The 20,344-nt window shown below is 36.4% G+C and overlaps 1 protein-coding gene across 1 annotated transcript in view; it reads left to right on the top strand.

Annotated features, from left to right (window-relative positions):
* The window catches only part of LOC139719011 (receptor-type tyrosine-protein phosphatase F-like), a 116,446-nt gene extending 96,738 nt beyond the window's left edge, over positions 1 to 19,708 (top strand). The window contains exons 17-34 of the mRNA XM_071630453.1: positions 609 to 690; positions 1,912 to 1,973; positions 3,841 to 4,007; positions 5,461 to 5,545; positions 5,888 to 5,964; positions 7,206 to 7,242; positions 7,581 to 7,678; positions 8,312 to 8,434; positions 8,980 to 9,134; positions 12,996 to 13,131; positions 13,893 to 14,042; positions 14,434 to 14,533; positions 15,224 to 15,303; positions 15,753 to 15,878; positions 16,210 to 16,341; positions 17,412 to 17,554; positions 18,339 to 18,474; positions 19,474 to 19,708. Coding sequence (XP_071486554.1) covers positions 609 to 690; positions 1,912 to 1,973; positions 3,841 to 4,007; positions 5,461 to 5,545; positions 5,888 to 5,964; positions 7,206 to 7,242; positions 7,581 to 7,678; positions 8,312 to 8,434; positions 8,980 to 9,134; positions 12,996 to 13,131; positions 13,893 to 14,042; positions 14,434 to 14,533; positions 15,224 to 15,303; positions 15,753 to 15,878; positions 16,210 to 16,341; positions 17,412 to 17,554; positions 18,339 to 18,474; positions 19,474 to 19,548 — 1,964 coding nt within the window. The 3' untranslated portion in view covers positions 19,549 to 19,708. The remainder of the gene's footprint in view (positions 1 to 608; positions 691 to 1,911; positions 1,974 to 3,840; positions 4,008 to 5,460; positions 5,546 to 5,887; positions 5,965 to 7,205; positions 7,243 to 7,580; positions 7,679 to 8,311; positions 8,435 to 8,979; positions 9,135 to 12,995; positions 13,132 to 13,892; positions 14,043 to 14,433; positions 14,534 to 15,223; positions 15,304 to 15,752; positions 15,879 to 16,209; positions 16,342 to 17,411; positions 17,555 to 18,338; positions 18,475 to 19,473) is intronic.
* Positions 19,709 to 20,344: the final 636 nt, after the last annotated feature.

Below are 20,344 nucleotides of genomic sequence, written 5' to 3'. Positions count from 1 at the left end.
AAGAGCTCTGGCTACCAGAGAAGTCTACTCTAATGAATTCTTAGGAGTATTGAGCGTACGATGTGTTGATGAATATGTTACATTCAGCTGTCTGTACTTAAGCTTATTAAAATGAAACAAACGAAATCAACCTTGGTTAACTTGTAAAACAAGGGAACCAATCCAAGACCTCCGTTCCTTGAGTCATTATACCCTGATCACAATTCCATCACGTTTACAAACGTCTACCCGTTAACGTTACCTTTGTTGTTGCATTCAGCATGTATGCCCCTAGAAGATGGCGACCTAGCCGGAAATGAGAGAAGAAAGAAAACGCATACAGAGACATACAGCAACTGCTAACCAAATTTTGAAGACAACATGTTTCGCCTGTGCTGGTCAATAGTCATCGCACTCTAGTTTGACACATGAATTGGGAAGATGAAAAATGGATAAAAATTCATTTTAAAAAGAATATGAGCTATTGACCTCTCTGAAATGCACATCGAGCATATGATGCTACCTTTGATTACACTATTGATAATTATACAATACATTCATGTCCATATAACCACGCGCAATAGTTTAAAAACTATATGATTGTCTTCATGTCCATGTTATTCTGAAAGGTTTGGCCGCTGGGCTTGGAGTTGGTATCCCAGTACTCTTGATAGTTCTGGTCTCTGGCATTCTGTTCTATCGAAAACGACGGTGAGTGTATAATTAAACGAAAACGTAAGAAGTGTACACTTTGTCGGAACATGAAGCCATCGAACTAACGTCATAAACCCTTGACATGCTCTCTCCTCTCTGTCTCTCTCTCTCTCTCTCATCTCTCCATCTCTCTCTGTCCTCTCTGTCTCTCTCTCTCTAGTAAGTACGACTACTATTCAATACGAATATCAAGCAGCATCACCGATAGCCTAGCTATAACAAACTGGGCATCGAGGCTTTTCCTTGGTCTAATTCTATTCTCTTCAGCAGTCTAAGCTTTCCACTGATATTCAGGTATTCCATTGTAATTTCCCAAATACCTAACAGTGCAACACCAGAGAAACCGAGTTCAAAAAGGCGTTGCAGTTCAAATACAATAAAGCATAAGGTAATTTAGGTGATATCGAACCTACTAGTATCATTTTATCCTATATATTCATACATGCGTTATAAAACGGATGGAAACAGAGGCAGGAGAAAATTAGGACACAAGACTTTAGATTTTCGTCAAAATTTATAATTCCTTCGTTGACAGCAGCTGTTGTCGCGACATTGATGCTTGTTTCTTTGTTACGTAATGCATTGACAGGTCACAATATTGCCAACACAAGAGTCTCCTAGAATGAATAAATATGTCCTCATGGTAATTGTTTTGTTTCAATTGGTAACATAATTTCGTAACAAAGTGAGACGATTGTAATCTTGCGTTCGACAGAAAAAAAAGAACTCCTATTTCTTCTCAGTTTTCTCACCTTTATATCAGCTCGGACTACTGTGACATCCCATGGGAATAAGTTTCCTGATTCCCTGTCTGTAGGCCGAAGTGCACGCTTGTATATTCCAAATAACTCTTGCTACAGTCACTTGACAGTAACATCGACCTTCCTAATTGTGCGCCTCAAAATTAAAAGTATAGAAGTATAGAAATTGCGATGAATAAGAGTTATTCCCTGCGCAATTATATCGCTAGTTCTGAATTAACCACGCTTTTGTTTGGGGTTTTTGGGGTTTTTGTTTCGTTGGTTGGTTTTGGTTTTTTCTTTTCTTTCTGTTTTGTTTTGTAAGCGCAGTCATATTCTCTGTATGAATTCAAAATAAACTGGGAAGTTGTTTACATTCAATTTGAAGTATTAATTATTGGCATACGTTAAATGCTAGAAGTTTCTTTAATAACTGATTCATTCACTTTGATCGTTTTCGTGTTTCTGCTATTCACAGGTCCCCTCCCATACCGCTACCGAAAGCTGGCATGACAAACCCTATACCTGTAAATGACAATTGTAAGTGATTAGGAAGATTGATATATACTCCTTAACAACAACTTGAAAGTTAACATGTTACGTAGGGACTGATATTCCTGCAACAAAATGTAGTCATCTCTTTAATGAAAGGGATTGTATAGTTTTGGTTGAGACGTAACTTCACGTTTCTAACATTTTGGGTGAGATAATGAGAAACCTCTTATGAAATATGAAAGAGCGTGTAATTCCAAGAGGAATTCGATATCTATCTGATGAAAATTGGTTTTGAAATGACTGAGATACTAAAAACAGAGCAATCTTAATAAATGGTGGGACCCATCTTTTATCAAGCTTACTTTGTTTTAGTTTTTTTTTGTATGTCTCAGCCATTCCAAAATCGATTTTCATCAAATAAACTCTGAATTCCATTTAGAATGGTGTGCTCTGTACTATGTTTCATCAGTGCTTTTTTGGTATATCGCAAAAAGTTAAAACCCTAATCCTCATCTCCATCAAAACATCCCTTCAATCGATTGTCAGAGATTAAAATCATTAAGTTACCGTCATATGAATACATTGTAGATAAAACTGGATGATGGTGGATGCATTTCGTTTATACTCCGGCATTGGTCTATGGGAAATGCGTGTTGTAGCAAAATCAGCCCGTCCTCAACGGGTTAAGGTTTTGAATAGATTAAAAGGTCATAAACAGTACAATATCATATAGTTTATGAAAGCATGCGATTACATAATTATTTCCAATATTAGCTCTGCACAAATCAATGATATACATTGTACTTCCACACGGAAGCCCATTCAACATTGTTCTCGACAGCAGCTGCGTATAATCCTGTATCATACTTCCAAGGTATAGTTTTCTATGATTTTCAACATGAAATATAGGCCCTATATGATTACATCAGTCATGTATGCTGCCGATTTCATGTTATTTAAGTCAGCATTATGTATTTGGATATCAACGATAAAGTTTAATAAAGCGTCTGCTAAATTATGTCTACCTTCCAATATGTATATTAGTATGAATAATTATATACGTATATATATGTGTGTGTGTGTGACCGTGCATCACAAAACGAACATAAAGTCGCACCCGTTGATTTTACGTGAGGAGTCAAAAAAGGTGAAATGGGTCAACCAAGTCAACCTTGAGTTTTTCATATTTTCTGAAAGAGCTATCCCTCTACACTAATCTTGAGTTTTTCATATTTTCTGAAAGAGCTATCCCTCTACACTAATCTTTACTTTGGGATCATAACATGAATGTGAAAGTGTGTTTTCAGCAGTTTTTCTACAACCCATTTTTGGGGGAGAATAGAATGATCAGGTGTGTCTTAGAATCCCCTTTTCATTTCTTGAAATCCTCCACACACTCTTCACTTTCAAGTCTAAAAAGTTTTGAAAGGATAACTCTACTGCTTTGAAATTTGGCATTAACCGTGGACAGATTGTGTTAGTAGAACATTTCAAATTTCAGCTTAATTTGATAATCCCTTCACTGTTGTTGCTCCGGTGGTTTATAACGTGTGTTTTGTTCCTTTCAATGCACAGCTAGCGCAGCTTGGTAAAGATTAAGCACTTGAATAGACCCTGTTCTTCCGAGCCTCTTTTGTCATTTCAAACTTTTCCAGAGTGTGTGCTTTCTTTCTAGTATTTAGATTATGCATGTAGGTTGAATTGAGTTATACATCATTTTAAATCATTTTAAAGCTTAGAGTCTGCTCTTTAAGGATCTGCCCTCGACTAAAAATCCATATCTGGCGACTTTTTGTTGTTTTGTGATGCAAGGTCATATATATATATATATATAGATATATATATATATATATATATACATGTATTGCCAAACTTTAACAAAATTAAATACACACAACTCTTCGCTCTCTAGCGTACAGTATGGGCAATTACGAAAGTGTCGTGGAATCCCCACCCGAAGAACCTGCCAAGCCACCAGTGAAGGTGACCCCCGCCATTTATCGGCCCATTCTTTTGAGTAACTTGGCGAAATACGTGAAGAAGAAGCGACTTTCAGAAGGCCTCGAGAAAGAGTTCAAGGTATGAGGACAAAAGAAGCCTTGCATGCTCATTCAAACAGCCTTCATTGTCATATTTTGTTCATTTGGCGCTTTGTCTCACTGTCATCGGCGATGTTTTCCATGTTATTCCTCATGTGTTTAAAAGGATGGTATACAATAGTTCTGATTGAGATAGGGATTCTATGTTTTAGCTTTTTGCGAGATAATCAGTAACCACTTAAGACAGGTTAAAGACCGGACAATTAATTCTAAAAGGATTCAAAGTTTAGTTGATTAAAATCGGTTTTAACATGGCTGAGATGTATATTCAAAAAGCAGAGGGTCCTAATAAGAGGTGTATCCCACCTTGTATTAGGACCTCATTGTTTTGCTCTTTTTTTTTTAAATTTCTGGGCCATCGCAAAACCGATTTTCATCAAATTAACATTTTATTCTTCATAAAATTGTATGCTCCAATATATAAAGCTTTCTCATTCTTTCGCAAAAGGATAAAATATAAATCTCGATCTCCGTCAAACTATGTCCATCCCTTTCATCCGTTCTTTAAATGACTTATTTTTTCCGTTATAGTTTGAAGAAAACTGACATACTGTAAACTGGACTATTTGAACAAGATCGTGTATGAGAAAATGACCATGTGGCATACAGTGGATACGACTCAGGACTCCCAATCGGAGGACCTGAGTTGAATCCAGTCCAGTGCTTGCGGCCTTGGGCAAGATGTTTTTACCCAAGATGTTCCTCTCGATCAGGGGGTGTATAAATGGGTACCTGGCAACGCTAGGGTAACGATAATGACAGGCCCTCTGGTAAAACAGTGTCAAGATTGAAGAGGCTACTCTTGATAAAGAAGATGACCACCAAACAAAAAATCTAGTACAATGCTTGTAGAGAATAATGTGCCAGACGACACTTACTTTGATTACATATAATATAATCGTGAGAAGAAAAAAAAGGAGTAACGATTATACACTTATGTACAGTAGATGATATTGCGGTTGTTTTATTGGTCTCGTTGATTGCTCCCCCGTTGTTACATTCCTTACTTTGTGGCAAGCATATAAACCGGTGCCCTTTTAAAAAATTAGTGCTGCAGCCCATGACACTGTCAAGCTCTGCAGTAACGGCGGAAACGTAGATCACAAGCAACACAATAGTAATGATGTGAAGATGTCACTACCTCACAAGTCACACTATCTTGTACAGAAACCATAAAAAAATAGTAACACATCTAGGTAAAAATCAATTATGATTGTTGTTTTTTTAAGCATCAACAACTCGCGTAACCGCACAGGTAAATTCAACTGAGAAAGCAGCAGATGTAATTTTCATTACAATAGAACAGCAGAAAAAATACTGCTTCAAATTGATTATACTGGTAAAATACACTCAACTGAGGGTAAAAGTGTTTATATCAATAATTGCCGAAGTGTAAACTTGTTGTTGTTTTTGTTTTGGTTCATGCATGTTAGGATCTCTACAACGAAATCCCCGAAGAATGCGTAGCTTTCCTTCCACAGAACAAAAAGAAGAATCGCTACAAGAACATAGTCACATGTAAGTAAATTTCATTTTGCGTGTGATATAGAGTAAAAATATTAGCACATTAGCCGAAGAAGTTGCTTGCTGCAGATGTACGTGTAAATTATAAAGGTTATAATCACGTAATGGCCTCTTAATAAACAATAACATAATGTTAATTATAATCATGTTAATCATGTAAAAAATGCAGTATCAACGTTGATATAAGTTAGCCTAATGACTCCTCTGACAACTTAAAGTTGGACGTTTATTTCTATGCATCAGAACGTCTATTTTCATACGAACGAGAAAACCTGCATCGTAACGTGCTTTATAAGTTAATTTTTAACTGTGTTTTTCATTTCGGTTTTTCACAAGTCGATGAGCACCGCGTAAAACTCAAGACAGAGTCAAACCAACCAGGAGCAGATTACATCAACGCTACGTTCTTCGATGTAAGTATAATATGGAGACTTGCCTTCTATCTATAATGAAAAGAAAGGAAATTGTCTTTCTCTCATTCACGCTATCTAAGGGATATTTCAGCTTGCCATTTAAAGACGATACGACATATTAAATGTTATAAGACTACTCACAGATATGCATCACAATATCAGCTGTGCCAGAGGTGTCGCTATAACCTTAAAACCAAAATCTGGAAGACATCGTAGATCATTTTGTATTGTTATGTCTTGTTTATTGGCCAGTAAGAAGCAAGTTTTCTTGTTTTTATTTTTTTTTACATCATTACATCGTATATTTACTAGTACACATTGATGCATGTCATATTATTCTCACTTGTATTTTGATTTGTCTGTTATAATAATAATAATAATAATAATAATAATAATAATAATAATAATATAATAATAATAATAATAATAATGATAATAATACATATAAACATACAAATATACATACATACCTAACATTTATAAACCGCTATCATATATCTAAGCGCTGGGGAAAAACAAAGATAGAGAACAAGTGAAGAAGAAAACAATGAATAAGGGCATCCACATATAACTACAGTACACAATCATATATAACGACAATTACAAATACTACTACTACTACTAACACAGATAACACTGCCTAAAGAGATATGTTTTGAGGAGTGACTTAAATGAATCTAGTGTATTGGCTTGTCGGATGCTGACGGGGAGATTGTTTCATAGTTTAGGGGCAAGAGATATCTGTTATCTTTTGTTTTTCCTTTTTCCTTTCGTATTTTCCCTTTGCGCTTAGAAACATTGTGTCAAGCGCATTACAAACATAATGTATTATTATTTTTATTATTATTATCATTATTATTATTATTATTATTATTATTATTATTATTATTATCAGTATCATTATTATTATTAGTAGTAGTAGTATTGTTGTAATTATAATAATGATAATAATAATAATTATTATTATTATTATTATCAGTATCATTATTATTATTAGTAGTAGTAGTATTGTTGTAATTATAATAATGATAATAATAATAATAATTATTATTATTATTATTATTATTATTATTATTATTACCATCATCATCATAATCATTACCATCTAATAATAAAACGCGTGAAAAGAATACCTTGATTAATTGTCGAGATTAAACGGTGAAGTCATCCAGCCATATTCATAAATAAAATTATTACAGATATTACAGCACCATTTGTTGTACCTGTTTTGTTGTTTGCAGGGACACCGGAAAAAGAAGGCCTACATAGCAACACAAGGTGATTTTTACTTTCGACGGACTAATGTGACTTTCATGCGTAAAAAGAATACATGATTATTGAAACGTAACGAACGATCCTGCTGCATGAAATGCTCTTTTGAAGTGCTTAAAGAATGTGTGCCGTGATGTATAATGTATCGGAAAAATTCAAAGAGATTAGATATTATATTTGCACCTAGCACTTACAGACAGACAGAAACACCCACACACCCACACACACACACACTCATATATAAATATATATATATATATATATATATATATATATATATATATATACTGTATATATGATATCTCCTGATGATTAAACAAAAAGTCATGTCGTTTTGATTATAGGGCCGAACACAGCGTCTTTGAATGACTTCTGGCAGATGATCTATCAGCAGAATGTAGGGGCCATCGTCATGCTGACCAATCTTGTCGAAGACGGCAAGGTAGGAAGCCTCCTCACTGTGTATTCCCTCATTATTGAGTACTTCAAGGTGTTTAATCACAGTGGAGTTATTTACAGATAGAGACATGTGAGCAAATTGTAGAGAGGCATGTCTCACCGGAAACCTATAACGCAGCCGAATTTCCTCTTAAATCATCTCAAAATGAAAGAAATAGTGTACTTTAAATGTCACATGAGCAGTGACGTCATTGAGATGTGTAAGATGTTATTGCCATGATTCTCTTTGGAAAAAAAAAGAGAAAAAGTAGTAGTTTCCGCCGTTAGTTTAAGCGGAGGAACATGCGTAATGGAGAGAAATCACCTTATGCTAAAATTTAGACCAAGTAATGTCTTCAAAAGATAAATGCCATATGCATTTTCTCTTATATATCTTACGTAGTTTTACACTGTATCTGAAAGCTATAAATATTTACAAACTTGTTGTGAATTGTAGGTTTATTACTGTCCTACAATTTTGCAATGACCATATGGTGAGGTTGAAATACTGGAAAATGGTAGTATTTGTGTCATTAGTATTTATATAATTTTCTTCCCGCATGCTTCATGAAACGTCTCCTGCATGTGACACTGATGGCGATTATCCATTTCCCCCTTGCTATGACATGTTCTGTAGGTTAAATGCCTGCAGTACTGGCCTGAGGCTGACAGCAGCGAGAGGTACGGTGATATGTTCGTGACAAATAAAGAGGAAGAGAAGCACGCAGGTTTCGTCCATCGTCGACTGGAGTTGCGATTCGTATGTCATTTGCATGTTTGTTTCTATGCAAAGTGCATGATCGGTTTCGTAGTCAATCGACAGTATACAACACCAATTTACGTGTTGTTCATTGTAAAAAGAAATTAATAAACAAATTGTGAGCTATATGATAGCGAATGAAACTAAATCAAAATTAGAAACCGTGAAAACCTTTACATGGAGATTACCGAGAGACCATAATAGACATGAAAAATCACTGAGAAACTGTTGAGAGATCGCTGGGCGACTACTTGTATCATACTTCCAGAGAAATGCAATACAAGTCAGTGAATTGACACTTAGACTGTACCAACAGTAAATGAAGCATTGAAGTGACAAGCGTTTCACACCATTAAAACAGTCTGTTTTATTTTCGTTCTTGAACGCAAGTCCTTTATGTATTCACATGCTGAACGTGCCTATTAAGTTTATATAAACATAATAAGAAGTTCTCTTTTCTTTGTTGTTGTTGTTGTTGGTTTTGTTCTGCATTTGTTGTGGTCGTTGTTTTGTGGGTATTTTATTTCGGTACCATCACCAACCAGGGAGACGACGAAGAATCTCGATGGGTGAGTCAGTACCACTACACGATTTGGCCTGACAAGAGAGAACCCGAGTGTTCTCAGCCTCTGATTGACTTACGAAACATCGTGAGAAACGCACACCCATCAGATGCTGGTCCGCTAGTGGTCCATTGCAGGTAAGTTTTGGAAGTACCATTACTATACTTCGTCAACACGTCACGGCTGGTTTTCTCGAAAGTGTGTGCAACTGAAACCTGATTTTTAATTGATTGTGGATGGATTGACATAAAGATATCAATGCCTATAAAAAAGACCTCTAAGATAAGATGTTTGTGATCCGTCATCACGTTACTTTAACAAAGTAGCAGGTATTATAGGGGGAAAATCCAGTCCAAAAATAAGTTAGTCTGATAAAAAAAGGGTAACATATTACGAGGTCAATGGTAAAATTTTGATCGAAATCGGGTGAAAAATAAGGAAGTTATGACATTTAGAAATTTCGCTATTTTTTCACGAAACAGTTCTTGAACGGTTGATATAAGTGTACAAATGGCACAGTAAGCATGTTACCCCCTCACAAGTTGCCGTGTAGTTGTATCCCCCGAACAGAGTTAGGAGGATACTATGGATCTGGCCTCGTTGCGCCGCGTCCGCGTCCGCCGCAGAGATTTTCTTGTAAGTGCTCTACTGGCTGCAGTTCTTCTTCGATCATCTTCAAATTTGACATGAAGGTGTATTATGGTAAGATGAAGAAGCCTATTGTTTTTGGTGATGGCACCCTCGCTTGTTCCGTCCTTATACATGAAAAGGTAAATTTAACAGGGTCTGCTTGTGTGTGCGACGCTGGCCTTGTTTCTCGACAGGTTTTTTTTTTTTTTTTTCAAATTTGGTATGTAAATGTATCATAGTCAAATCTATACACCAATACCTATTGATAACGCTGCCCTCACTGTTCCACCTTTTACAGGTTCAAAGGTCACCCTGATCATGTCAAAATTTGCAGAAGTGGTAATTTGTGCAAAAACTTGATTGTTACTCAATGAATTTTATTCAGACTTGCTAAGGAGATGTATGGGTGGTCATTCTACATGAAGGGCACAACAGTTTGTGGTGACGGCGCCCTCAATGTTCCGACTTGGATGCCAATGCACATTTGTTGTGTGTGCTCTATCAGCCCCATTTCTTATCAGATTTTCTTCAAATATGGCAAAAAGGTGCATTATAGTGAAATGAAGATGCCTATTCAACTTATTGTTTTTGGTGGTGGCGCCCTCGCTTGTTCCGTTTTTATACATGAAAAGGTAAATTTTACAGGGTCTGCTTGTGTGTGCGACGCTGGCCTCGTTTCTGGACCGATTTTTTTTTTCCAATTTGGTATGTAAATGTATCACAGTCAAATCTATACACCTACACATATTGATAATGCTGCTCTCACTGTTCCACCTTTTACAGGGTTAAAGGATATTTCCAGTTTTCCATCTAAACGCAATTATGCCCGAGGTTTAAAATTCAAATTCAAATTCAAAGTTTATTTCATTTTTCGACAAAACATATGTTTCACTTCTTTTGGTAACAGAGAATGAGGTAAATAGAACATAGTGAAGTGAAAAGACTGTACAGCACTTGAGGACCTATAGTAGTCATACATAGTATAGTACAAAAGAAACAGAAGTGATCAAATTGAAGTACATGTATACCGTTGCATAAAGTGCGAAAAATGGAGGGACCCACTAAAAAGACAGAGCTTGTAGTGTGTGGGCCCCTCTGAAAAAGAACATCGATGGAAAGATAAATTGAATCATCTTAGATACAAAAAATAACAAAGTGGAAGAAGTCTGGAAGCCCACTGAAAATTAGATTACCAGATATACACTTTCATAGATGTGAACAAACATGAAACAGGACTAGACAACAAGATAACTACTGAAGAAAAGGTTGTACAGGACAAAACGGGATGGACAAGACTGACAAACTGAAGACAAAATAGCAGACAAGAATGCACAACAGAAACAGAACAACAGAAACAGCGATCTTCGGCAGAAGCATGCCAAGAGAAACAGAAGGTAGTTGCGGGGAAAAAGTAATATTTTGACGCCTGAAGAAAAGACAAGGAAATAGAAAATAGAGGGACGTATGAACAGGAGTAACATACGGAAAGTCAACTTCAAGACGCTATGGGCAAAACGGCATAGATGACAACATTGCGAACATCCAGGAAAAAAATACATTGTACCATTAATTCTACGAAGAGGCATACATGCCAACATTGCAAACATCCAGGGGAAAAAAATACCATTAATTCTACGAAGAGGGGACAGAGTGAGCAGGTCAGTATGTAAGAAAGAAGGCCAAATGGTTAATTCGGTATTGTAGATTCATACGATTGCAATAAAAAAAGACTTCAGTCTCCTCTTAAAAGAATATGATTATGGATGGAGCGTTTTTTATGTGATGATTCAAAGAATTCCAATAATTTGGGCCTACATAAATAAGTGTGTTTTTAGCAAAAATCGTTCTTAAAAGAGGTAAATGAAATTCATTGGAACGCCTAGTGGGATATTCATGAAATGATTGATTTTGAGGAACATAGAATAAAAAATAGACGGAAGCTAGTTATTACAATACTTGTACATAAACTGCCCTAAATCAAACAAAAACAAATCTGTAATTTTTAAGAGCTTGTTGGAGGCAAACATATTTGTATGAGAACGCACAGGGGAATAACAAATAACACGGAGAGCTTTCTTTTGTAAAAGGAACACTCTCTCTAGTAAGTTCTGATGCGTGTTGCCCCAAACTAATATTCCATAATTAAGATGAGGCAATATTATCGACGAATATAACATAAGTAATGATTTTTGTGGAATATGACATTTCAATCTATTTACAATGCGTATATTACGTGAAATTATATTGCAAACATTATCAACATGTGATTTCCAGGAAAGTTTGTCATCCACAATTATACCAAAAAAATTGATATGTGAGATTCTTTGTAGGTGAGAGTCATCTAATACTATATTTGTACTTAAACTATCAACAGTATTACTAAAAAGCATATATTTCGTTTTTTTTTGTGCATTAAGTGAAAGCCTATTGGCCCTGACCCAGTTTGTCACTTTTTTTCAATTCAATGTTAAGTTTATAAACGAGAAAATCAATATCATTGTGGGCAAAAAATACATTAGTGTCATCTGCAAAACGAATAAAAGAGAGGTCGTCGGATACGCGACAGAAATCATTGATATAAATAATGACCAATAACGGCCCTAAAAGACTTCCCTGTGGGACGCCACATTTAACTTCTCTGACAACGTAATCATTGTTTTTAATTGTAACAAATTGTTTTCTATCAACTAAATAGCTCTTGAACCACTCCAAGGCCTTCCCACGTATTCCATAATGCGATAACTTATAAAGTAAAATGTCATGATTGATAGTGTCGAAGGCCTTGGAGAAGTCCAAGAAAATACTAAATAAATGAGAATGGTTATCGATTGCGTGAACAAATCCTGGTATATCTAACTGATCACTATTCTGTAGTTATTCACCCAGGAATAACATCATGTTTAAAACTTCAATGACAGAAACACTGAATTTCATCATTATTTTTTTGTACATGGTCAGTGGAAAATTGTGATGTTATGACATGGTGAGCTCACGCATTTGCATATTCATATCCACTGTAGAAGAATTGTTTTGCAGAAATTTCAAAACTTCAAAATGTCAGAACTTCCTCATCTTTCATCCGATTTCAGTCAATTTTTTTTTTACCGTTGAACTTGTAAGATTTTACCCTTTTTAATCAGACTAACTTCTATTTGGACTGGATTTCCCCTTAAAGCGACTAACACAGCTAGTACATTGCAGGCATTTCGTCATTACCATGAAAAGTTACTCTATCCATGTGGTATTCGCGTAATCATATCTCTAAGGTTCCTTCATTTCAGGTTCCTCTGATAGTTACGCGACTTGGATTACTTGCCTTATTTTCAATCCCATCCTGTGTGTTGTTGTTGTTTTTTTTTTCCTTGCAGTGCCGGAGTTGGCCGCACGGGAACCTTCGTTACCATTGACGCAATGATGTCCATGATCGAACAGGAGAAGAAGGTTGACATCTTCAACTTTGTGAACAACATGAGGAAACGACGTTCATTCATGGTTCAGGTCGAGGTACGATAAGCACATCCTTATTCTTTTTTTTTTCAGATATGTAGTGTCATTATCCAGGTATCTGATTTATGTTTTCCACTGTCGATAAGTGGACATCAATATCATGGCATAGGTTTTGTCTGCAGTCGCCTTCTCGTGACTAAGACTTGATAGTGTCATCGAGGTTTTTTTACGTTTGTTTATCTTTTTTATTCAGTTACCTTTTTAATGATATGCATCAAATTTACGTGACTTCAGCCATTCAGAAGAGAGTCTTCGTACACGTTTTTAAACGTTTGTCTTGGATCGTGATATAATAAAAGCACTAATAATTATGTTCTTTTCTGTTGCTCTCATTTGCTCAGCTGAAAAGATTCCCAGAGATTGATTGATTCGAAAGCTGAAATAATGAATATTAGGCTTACATTACTTGTCCATGGGTAACGGTGGTCACCTTGAAATTTTGGCCATGTTTACGTTCCTCCTTGATAATGATAATAATAATAATAGTGGCCTCTTATAAAGCGCTGAAGTCCATCAAGGATGATGCTCATGGCGCTCTTACATTACCAGTCCTCAGTTCTTCACAGCTTTGTCTTCTCTCTTCCGTATTGCAGTAAAAGATGTGGAAACATTCTTTCTTGATATATTAGTTAATCACTTTACTGTTACATTCATTGCAAATAATGTATGTAAACAGTAAGCTCATCATTATATGCTATGGCATGTTGACATTCAATCTTCCTATCTTTTCCAAAACTGCCGTGTCATTCACTCTACAGGCTCAATACGAGTTCATCTACGAGACTCTGCTGCAATGGTCAGTGTGTCCAGTTATGACCTGTCAGTTGCTGGACATCGCAGTGGTCCGACCTCAGTGGCAAAAAACTGATCCTGCTTCTGGCAAGTCGGAGATTGCAAAACAGTTTGAGGTTAGCTTGAGATCGATTTATTTGTGCAAAATAATGCAGCATGGCAGTCTCCGACAAGCCTAAAACACATTTCGTTTAATTCATTTCTAATAACAACATCGGGACAAGTTTGAATTTCATTTGCAATAGGCACTTTGAATCAAGTTTGAAATGAAAATACCCTTCTGTACACGTTCAATGTCAATGCTGAAATTAATATTTGTTAACATAAGCAATGATATTGATATCGGTATTTCAATTATGTTTCTAAATCATTTTACTGAACTGAGCGGTATCGCGTAAATTGACGCACCGTGAATATCACGCATAGAATTTCAATGACGCATGGAATATAAAAGAATCAATGATATATTTTTCTTTATTTCTGAATTTTCGTCATCACTGAATGCAGCTGCTGGACTACATCACATCAGATGGGACGAAATTGTCAAGTCCTGCTGGACTGAGATCAGAGAACATGAAAAAGAACCGTTTTGCAGACAGGATGCCAGGTGTGTTCAACCAATTCAAACCATTCCTATTTTGTTAGATGCTGGGGATTTTTTGTTTTGTTTTGGCTTTTTTTTGGTCATTGAGTTGCCAGGTTATGCACGATATCAAACAAAGCTGTAATGATAACTGGGACTCGATCCTGCCGAAACTTATTTGACAACACTTTACCTACTGCAACGCCATCATCATTGAACAAAAAAGGTTGTCACAACCAATAGCACAGGAGTGGGATATAGGATGCGATAGAATAAGCAAATCAATTTTGTCCCTCCGATTACTCAGAATCTCATTACGCCACATAAGTTCGTGCGATTTACTCATGATGTCTTCCTCATACCAGGTGGAAAAAAAATGTACCTGGCATCGGTGGGATCATTTTTATTATTATCATACCAGTAGACGATAGGCAGATGGGGTTCTATAAACATGATAAAGACACAATTTGCACACTTATAGGAACGCGATTATTACTTACAGTCTTGTTACTACATGTACTATATTAGACAACTCAAGACGATTGATGCAGATAATGCATCAGCTTTCGACCATTGTTTCAGGGAAAAGTAGAATTCTAACCGATTGCCAAGACTATGTACAGCTTCAAACCAGTTCAGGTTTATTCATCACATTTGACCGCCTATGACTCCTGTGGGTTTTTTTTTTCTACCTCACTTTTGTTTTCCATCCAGCGGATAAGTCACGGCCATATCTCATGATGGAGGGCGACTATCCAGGCGCGAACCAATACATCAACGCTTCCTTCTTCGATGTGAGCGTGATTAGATAGAATTCTAAGTAGAAGTAGATAAGAAATAAAAAATGAGCAGACTTAAAGTGCCCCATCATGTTATTCAGTTTAACTCTAAGATAATTATGCCAACTAGATTTACTTGTTGACCACTTAACTGATAAACACAAATTACAGACCAAGCTTTTGAGAAAAATCCATAATGTGATCTTTCTTTGCTCCGTCTTCAAAGCAAATAAGGCTGTGATGGTGTTTTGTTTTGTTTTTAATATTAACTTGTACCTCTCGTTCGAACTATTATAGTCCTGTATTCGAAATCCTGAGATGTTGTATAGTTTGTCTCTCCTGCCTATCTTTTTATTCTTTGTTATTTTTCTTATTTCTGTCCCATTCTTCTCTTCTTTTAAAACCCATTACTTTGTTCATTTTCACTGCCTATCACTGCTAGCTCTCTGTCAAAATCTTTTCAGTTCGAAGGTAAAACGAACGCCCACATATCTACCCAGTGCCCACTGCCGTCCACGATCACTGACTTCTTACGTCTCGTGTGGGACTACGACTGTCGAACTGTTGTGCACCTCAATGAAATGGATAAGGTATTTAAAAAAAAGATTCTGATATCAATGTATGATATTTGTAATGCATAATAGTTTGCATAAAGTTTGATTTTTTTTGTGGTTACAAAAGAGCCTCCATGAAACCGATGCCAATGGAATTACTTATTTGGCTACTTTTGCCACCGCAGTAAATGCTGTAAAATACTGCTAGGATACTGCTGACTACCCTCGTTAGTCATTAGGCACTTAGGGTGCTATCAAAGTAGCTACATATTTTTGTTGTCTTTGTTGTTCCCTGCCCTCATGCTTGATTTTCCCTTTCAATGTTACGACCATGATTTTCTTCAAATATTATTTTGGTTTATTTCAGACATGTGGACAATATTGGCCTTCACACGGTAAAGACACCTACGGTTCATTTACCGTGGAGCTGCTTAAAGAACACAAAGACACAGACTTCATGACTAAACGGGTTCTGAACATCACTTCCACAAAGAAAAAGGTAAGTCTGCCTTCCGACACGAAAGGTTCATAGGAAAAGATACTGCATGGTGAGCAGTAAATTACAATTATATTTTCATCAGAAGAAAAGAAGCAAAATATGTTTTGATACTGAGAGATAACTTTGAAAGATAGAGACTCGCTAGAGGTTCATAGAGATAAGATTTAAGTGACGATTATTGATGGCAAAGTTTACACTACAAGTTACCAGTATTACATATAGATGCTCGTAACGTTTACATTTACAATGATCGGTCATTAACTCAGTGTGGTCTATTCACTTCTCTTTCCATATTTCATGCCAATAACTACCACATTTTTTAATCAAATGCCATGAACTCAGATCTATTTTGTCTCTTTTTCTACTGTATTCAATTGTTCGCGATATATGCCGTACCTTTTTGAAATTCCCTACTGGCCAAAGGGAATATATATGGACTACAGTGTATTGGAAGAATTCTTGACATTAGGTCGATGAATATTCCTCTTGTTATCTCTTGATACGTATAATTGTCGTGATATCTCTAGTGACAAGCCGTAACAGAATACTTAAACCGAATTGCATTGCAGCAGAAGGAAATCGACTTAACCTTCTCGATTTTGTACTAATTGCATCACCAACAAATGTACAGCTGTAGATGGATTCATATTTGCATCTTAGTTTTGAACACCCTGCCTCAGTTTTCAGACATAATTTTCTGTGAAATTAAACCAAAAAGGAAACATCTTCTTGAGCTTAAACCTGTATTTGAATCGATCTTATATTTGTGTGTACCTTGTTTGTGTTTTCGTGACCTTTATTCCCACCTAAATATCAACACTTGGAAAAAAACAAACAAACAAACAAACAAACAAACAAACAAACAAAACAGGAGCACAAAAAGCGTTCAGCTTAATCTCTAAGCCTGAGTTGCATGTAGTTTCTAAGCTGCTCCGTATGTACATGTAATCCTGTAGTGTATTATTTTTCATCCTGTAAAGTTGGTTTCCTCTTTTCTTGTTTTGGGGTTTCGTTTATTTGAGTGTTTGTTTATTTATCTATATATTTGTTTGTTTGTTTGGAACCATCAGGGAGCACATCGAGTCGATCAGTTTTACTATCACGGCTGGCCAGAAGACCAACCTGTGCCGAAGTCAAAGGGAAACTTTTGTCAATTCATCCTCAACGTTGACGAAAAAAACGACTCTGAGCGACCTCTATTGATTGTGTGCATGTAGGTTTTTCGTTTGTTTGTTTGTTTTTTGATTGTTTGTTTGTTTGTTTGTTTGTTTGGTGGTTTGTGTTTTTTTTTTCTTTTTTTGGCTGTGCCATCGTTAAAAGGACATTCCAGTGAATCAAAATAATTCTACATCATGTAAATCAATTGATAGTGCCATGTATTTGTGAAATTTATAATGGTCCTTAAACAAATTATTTGATAAACCGCAAAACATAAGTTACACTGAACAAGGATGATGACGTAGGAGGCTCATATATTCCAGTGATGTAGCAATGAACTTCATTACAACACCATTTGGTTAAGAAGCTTACCTGTTTAGAATTTATGTATACTTTCTTCTGCTGTTCTTCTTTGGGAGCACCGAACATGCATTCTTATGAAAAGCTGTTATGTCATTATCCTTGTTGACTGTGATTTGTTATGGGTTTTGAAAACATTCTTATTCCTTACCCCGATTACTATGAATTACATTACTCTGTGCCCTATTATGACCAATTTATAGATGTTTGAACAAAAGTCTGACAAATCATCCGGACGTCCCCCTTGATGGCCAACGCAGACCACGTATGACTGTTGACCGGAAGTTATCTCTATAAATTGCTATGAAATCTTATGACAGCCCGTTGTTATCACATGCCTGTAGGGGAAAAAAAAAGTATTTTACTGTCGTGTGTGCGCGTTTGTGTATTGGCTGTGTGTCTTGCCAATCACTCTGAAATGAATATCATGTACGCTTCTTTTTGTGTCATTTGCTGTGTTATTTGATTATGTGCTTCAGAGATGGAGTTGGAATGTCTGGCACCTTCCTGGCTGCCATGGCAACGATCAACAAAGTGAAGCAGGACAAGACGGTGGATATTTTCAGCGCGGTGAAACGTCTACGCAAGAACAGACCGGGCGTCGTGGATAGTTTGGTATGAAGTCGTTACAATCACAACACTAGTTTATAAAGCGTCAAAAAGGATAACACTGAATATTGTGCAAAGGGACCCTTCTCGATCCAGCCATACCTTCTTCCTTTTTTTTGACTCTGTCAGATACATGTCTTCAAACTTGAGACACACTTTGTCATTGCCAATATGCTTAAACTATAACATCTTGCCTTGAATATGCATTTGTGCAAGTGGGTAAGGCCTGTTGGTCCCACGTTGGAGAGGATGGATCGAGGCTGGGGATGATGGGACTTCAGGCGAGGGGAGGGATAAAGTTTTGTTGAACGTAAGTCTGGTATGGTGGTGGTGATTTGTTTGTTGTAAAAAATGTGTGACATGTTTTTGTGCCACCAATATATTCCTCCCTTTCGTAATAAGACGAAATGACAATTCGTTACAAGAATATACTATCATTTTGATGTTTGGAAATGAAAATAAACCATAAATGAATGAATGAATGAATGAATGAATGAATGAATGTGTGAATGAATGAATGAATGTGTGAATGAATGAATGAATGAATAAGAAATAAATAAATAAATAAATAATATCAAGGAGTCCCCAGTGACACCTTTTTAATCAGTGTGTGTGTCAATGCTTTTTAGTCCACAGAAGGCCTAATTAAGTTATGCTATGATTGCTATTACCTTCTTTGCAATTTTTCAGTTGAGCACCGTTTCAAAGCAATTAAGGTATAGGGACCTACCCCGATACTGTAACCAGGAAAGCTCGACAAATCTCATTAAGTTTTTATCATAATCACCTTCGACCCGATCATAAAGACAGTGACATGCACCAATTATGCATAGTGACGCACTTGTTCCAGCAACAGCTCGAAATTAATGATGATTTAGTACGTCAACGTAGCTGTTCTAGAGCGTTTGTTTTGTTTTAAAAATATATTTCAATTTTGACGATGAGAATAGTGATCTGTCTCAACCACTTACTTTTCTCTCCTGCTCTTTTTGTTCTCCTTTCCAGGAACGCTACGAATTCTGTTTCGACGTTGTCGAGGCCTACAAAGATTCTGTGCAAACCTATGCCAACTTCATGTAAAGCCTCGTCTTGAAATCCTACGGTAAATTCATAAAAACGAGCACATGAAAACCTCAGATCACCCGTTACCGTCAGTGTTCTCTCTCACCATTTTTGTTTTAATTCGCTCCGCCTGAGTACGGCGTGGTTCCAACAGTGAATGGCTTCACGAATGCTAGCCAAGTCGTTTTTCTTCTCATGAAAAATAGTTGTAGAGTAATGCACGGTATGTCATCCGATTGTAGCGAGTTGAACTGGAGATAAGTGATGACTTGCAACAACTAAAATTTAAGATATCAAGTTCATAAAACAACTCGAGGCAAGACCTCATCAATTTAATTGAATAAGCAGTACCCGCTACTGAACAGGCAGTTTCCTAGATACGACGCCAATCTAGTAATCAGAAGATTTTTGGTCTAATTGTATGCCTACGATTTTTTTTTTATCATGGCTGCTAGCAAAGCACCGAACAGTCGGTGCTTATTAACGTCGATGTGGGGCACTTTGTCAATCAACGGCAATAAAAACAAATCAACACATGAGTTCATTAATATCAGTCAAGACCGCAATGTCAGTAGCCAGCAGTATGTTTGTTGCTGTTTTGGTTGTTAATACTTTGATATTCTGTGATCAACTCGACTTTGGCTTCTGAAAAAGAGTCAGAAATATTTTGTTAAAAAAAAAAAAGAATGCCTTTTCCTCAGCAGCAATATATCACTGTTCCTACGTGCAATCAGATCAAAATGGCAATTCGGTACAGTATTCAAGTTTGATGTTGTAGTTGTATCTAGACAAACCCAGAGAAAAAACCTAGAGG

The sequence above is a fragment of the Diadema antillarum genome, unplaced genomic scaffold (assembly GCF_040938485.1).
Source record: "Diadema antillarum isolate AM-2024a unplaced genomic scaffold, OU_Dant_1.0 scf00000103, whole genome shotgun sequence".
Taxonomy (NCBI): domain Eukaryota; kingdom Metazoa; phylum Echinodermata; class Echinoidea; order Diadematoida; family Diadematidae; genus Diadema; species Diadema antillarum.
Note: the sequence above shows the minus strand (reverse complement) of the source record. Positions and strands in the feature narration are given on the sequence as shown.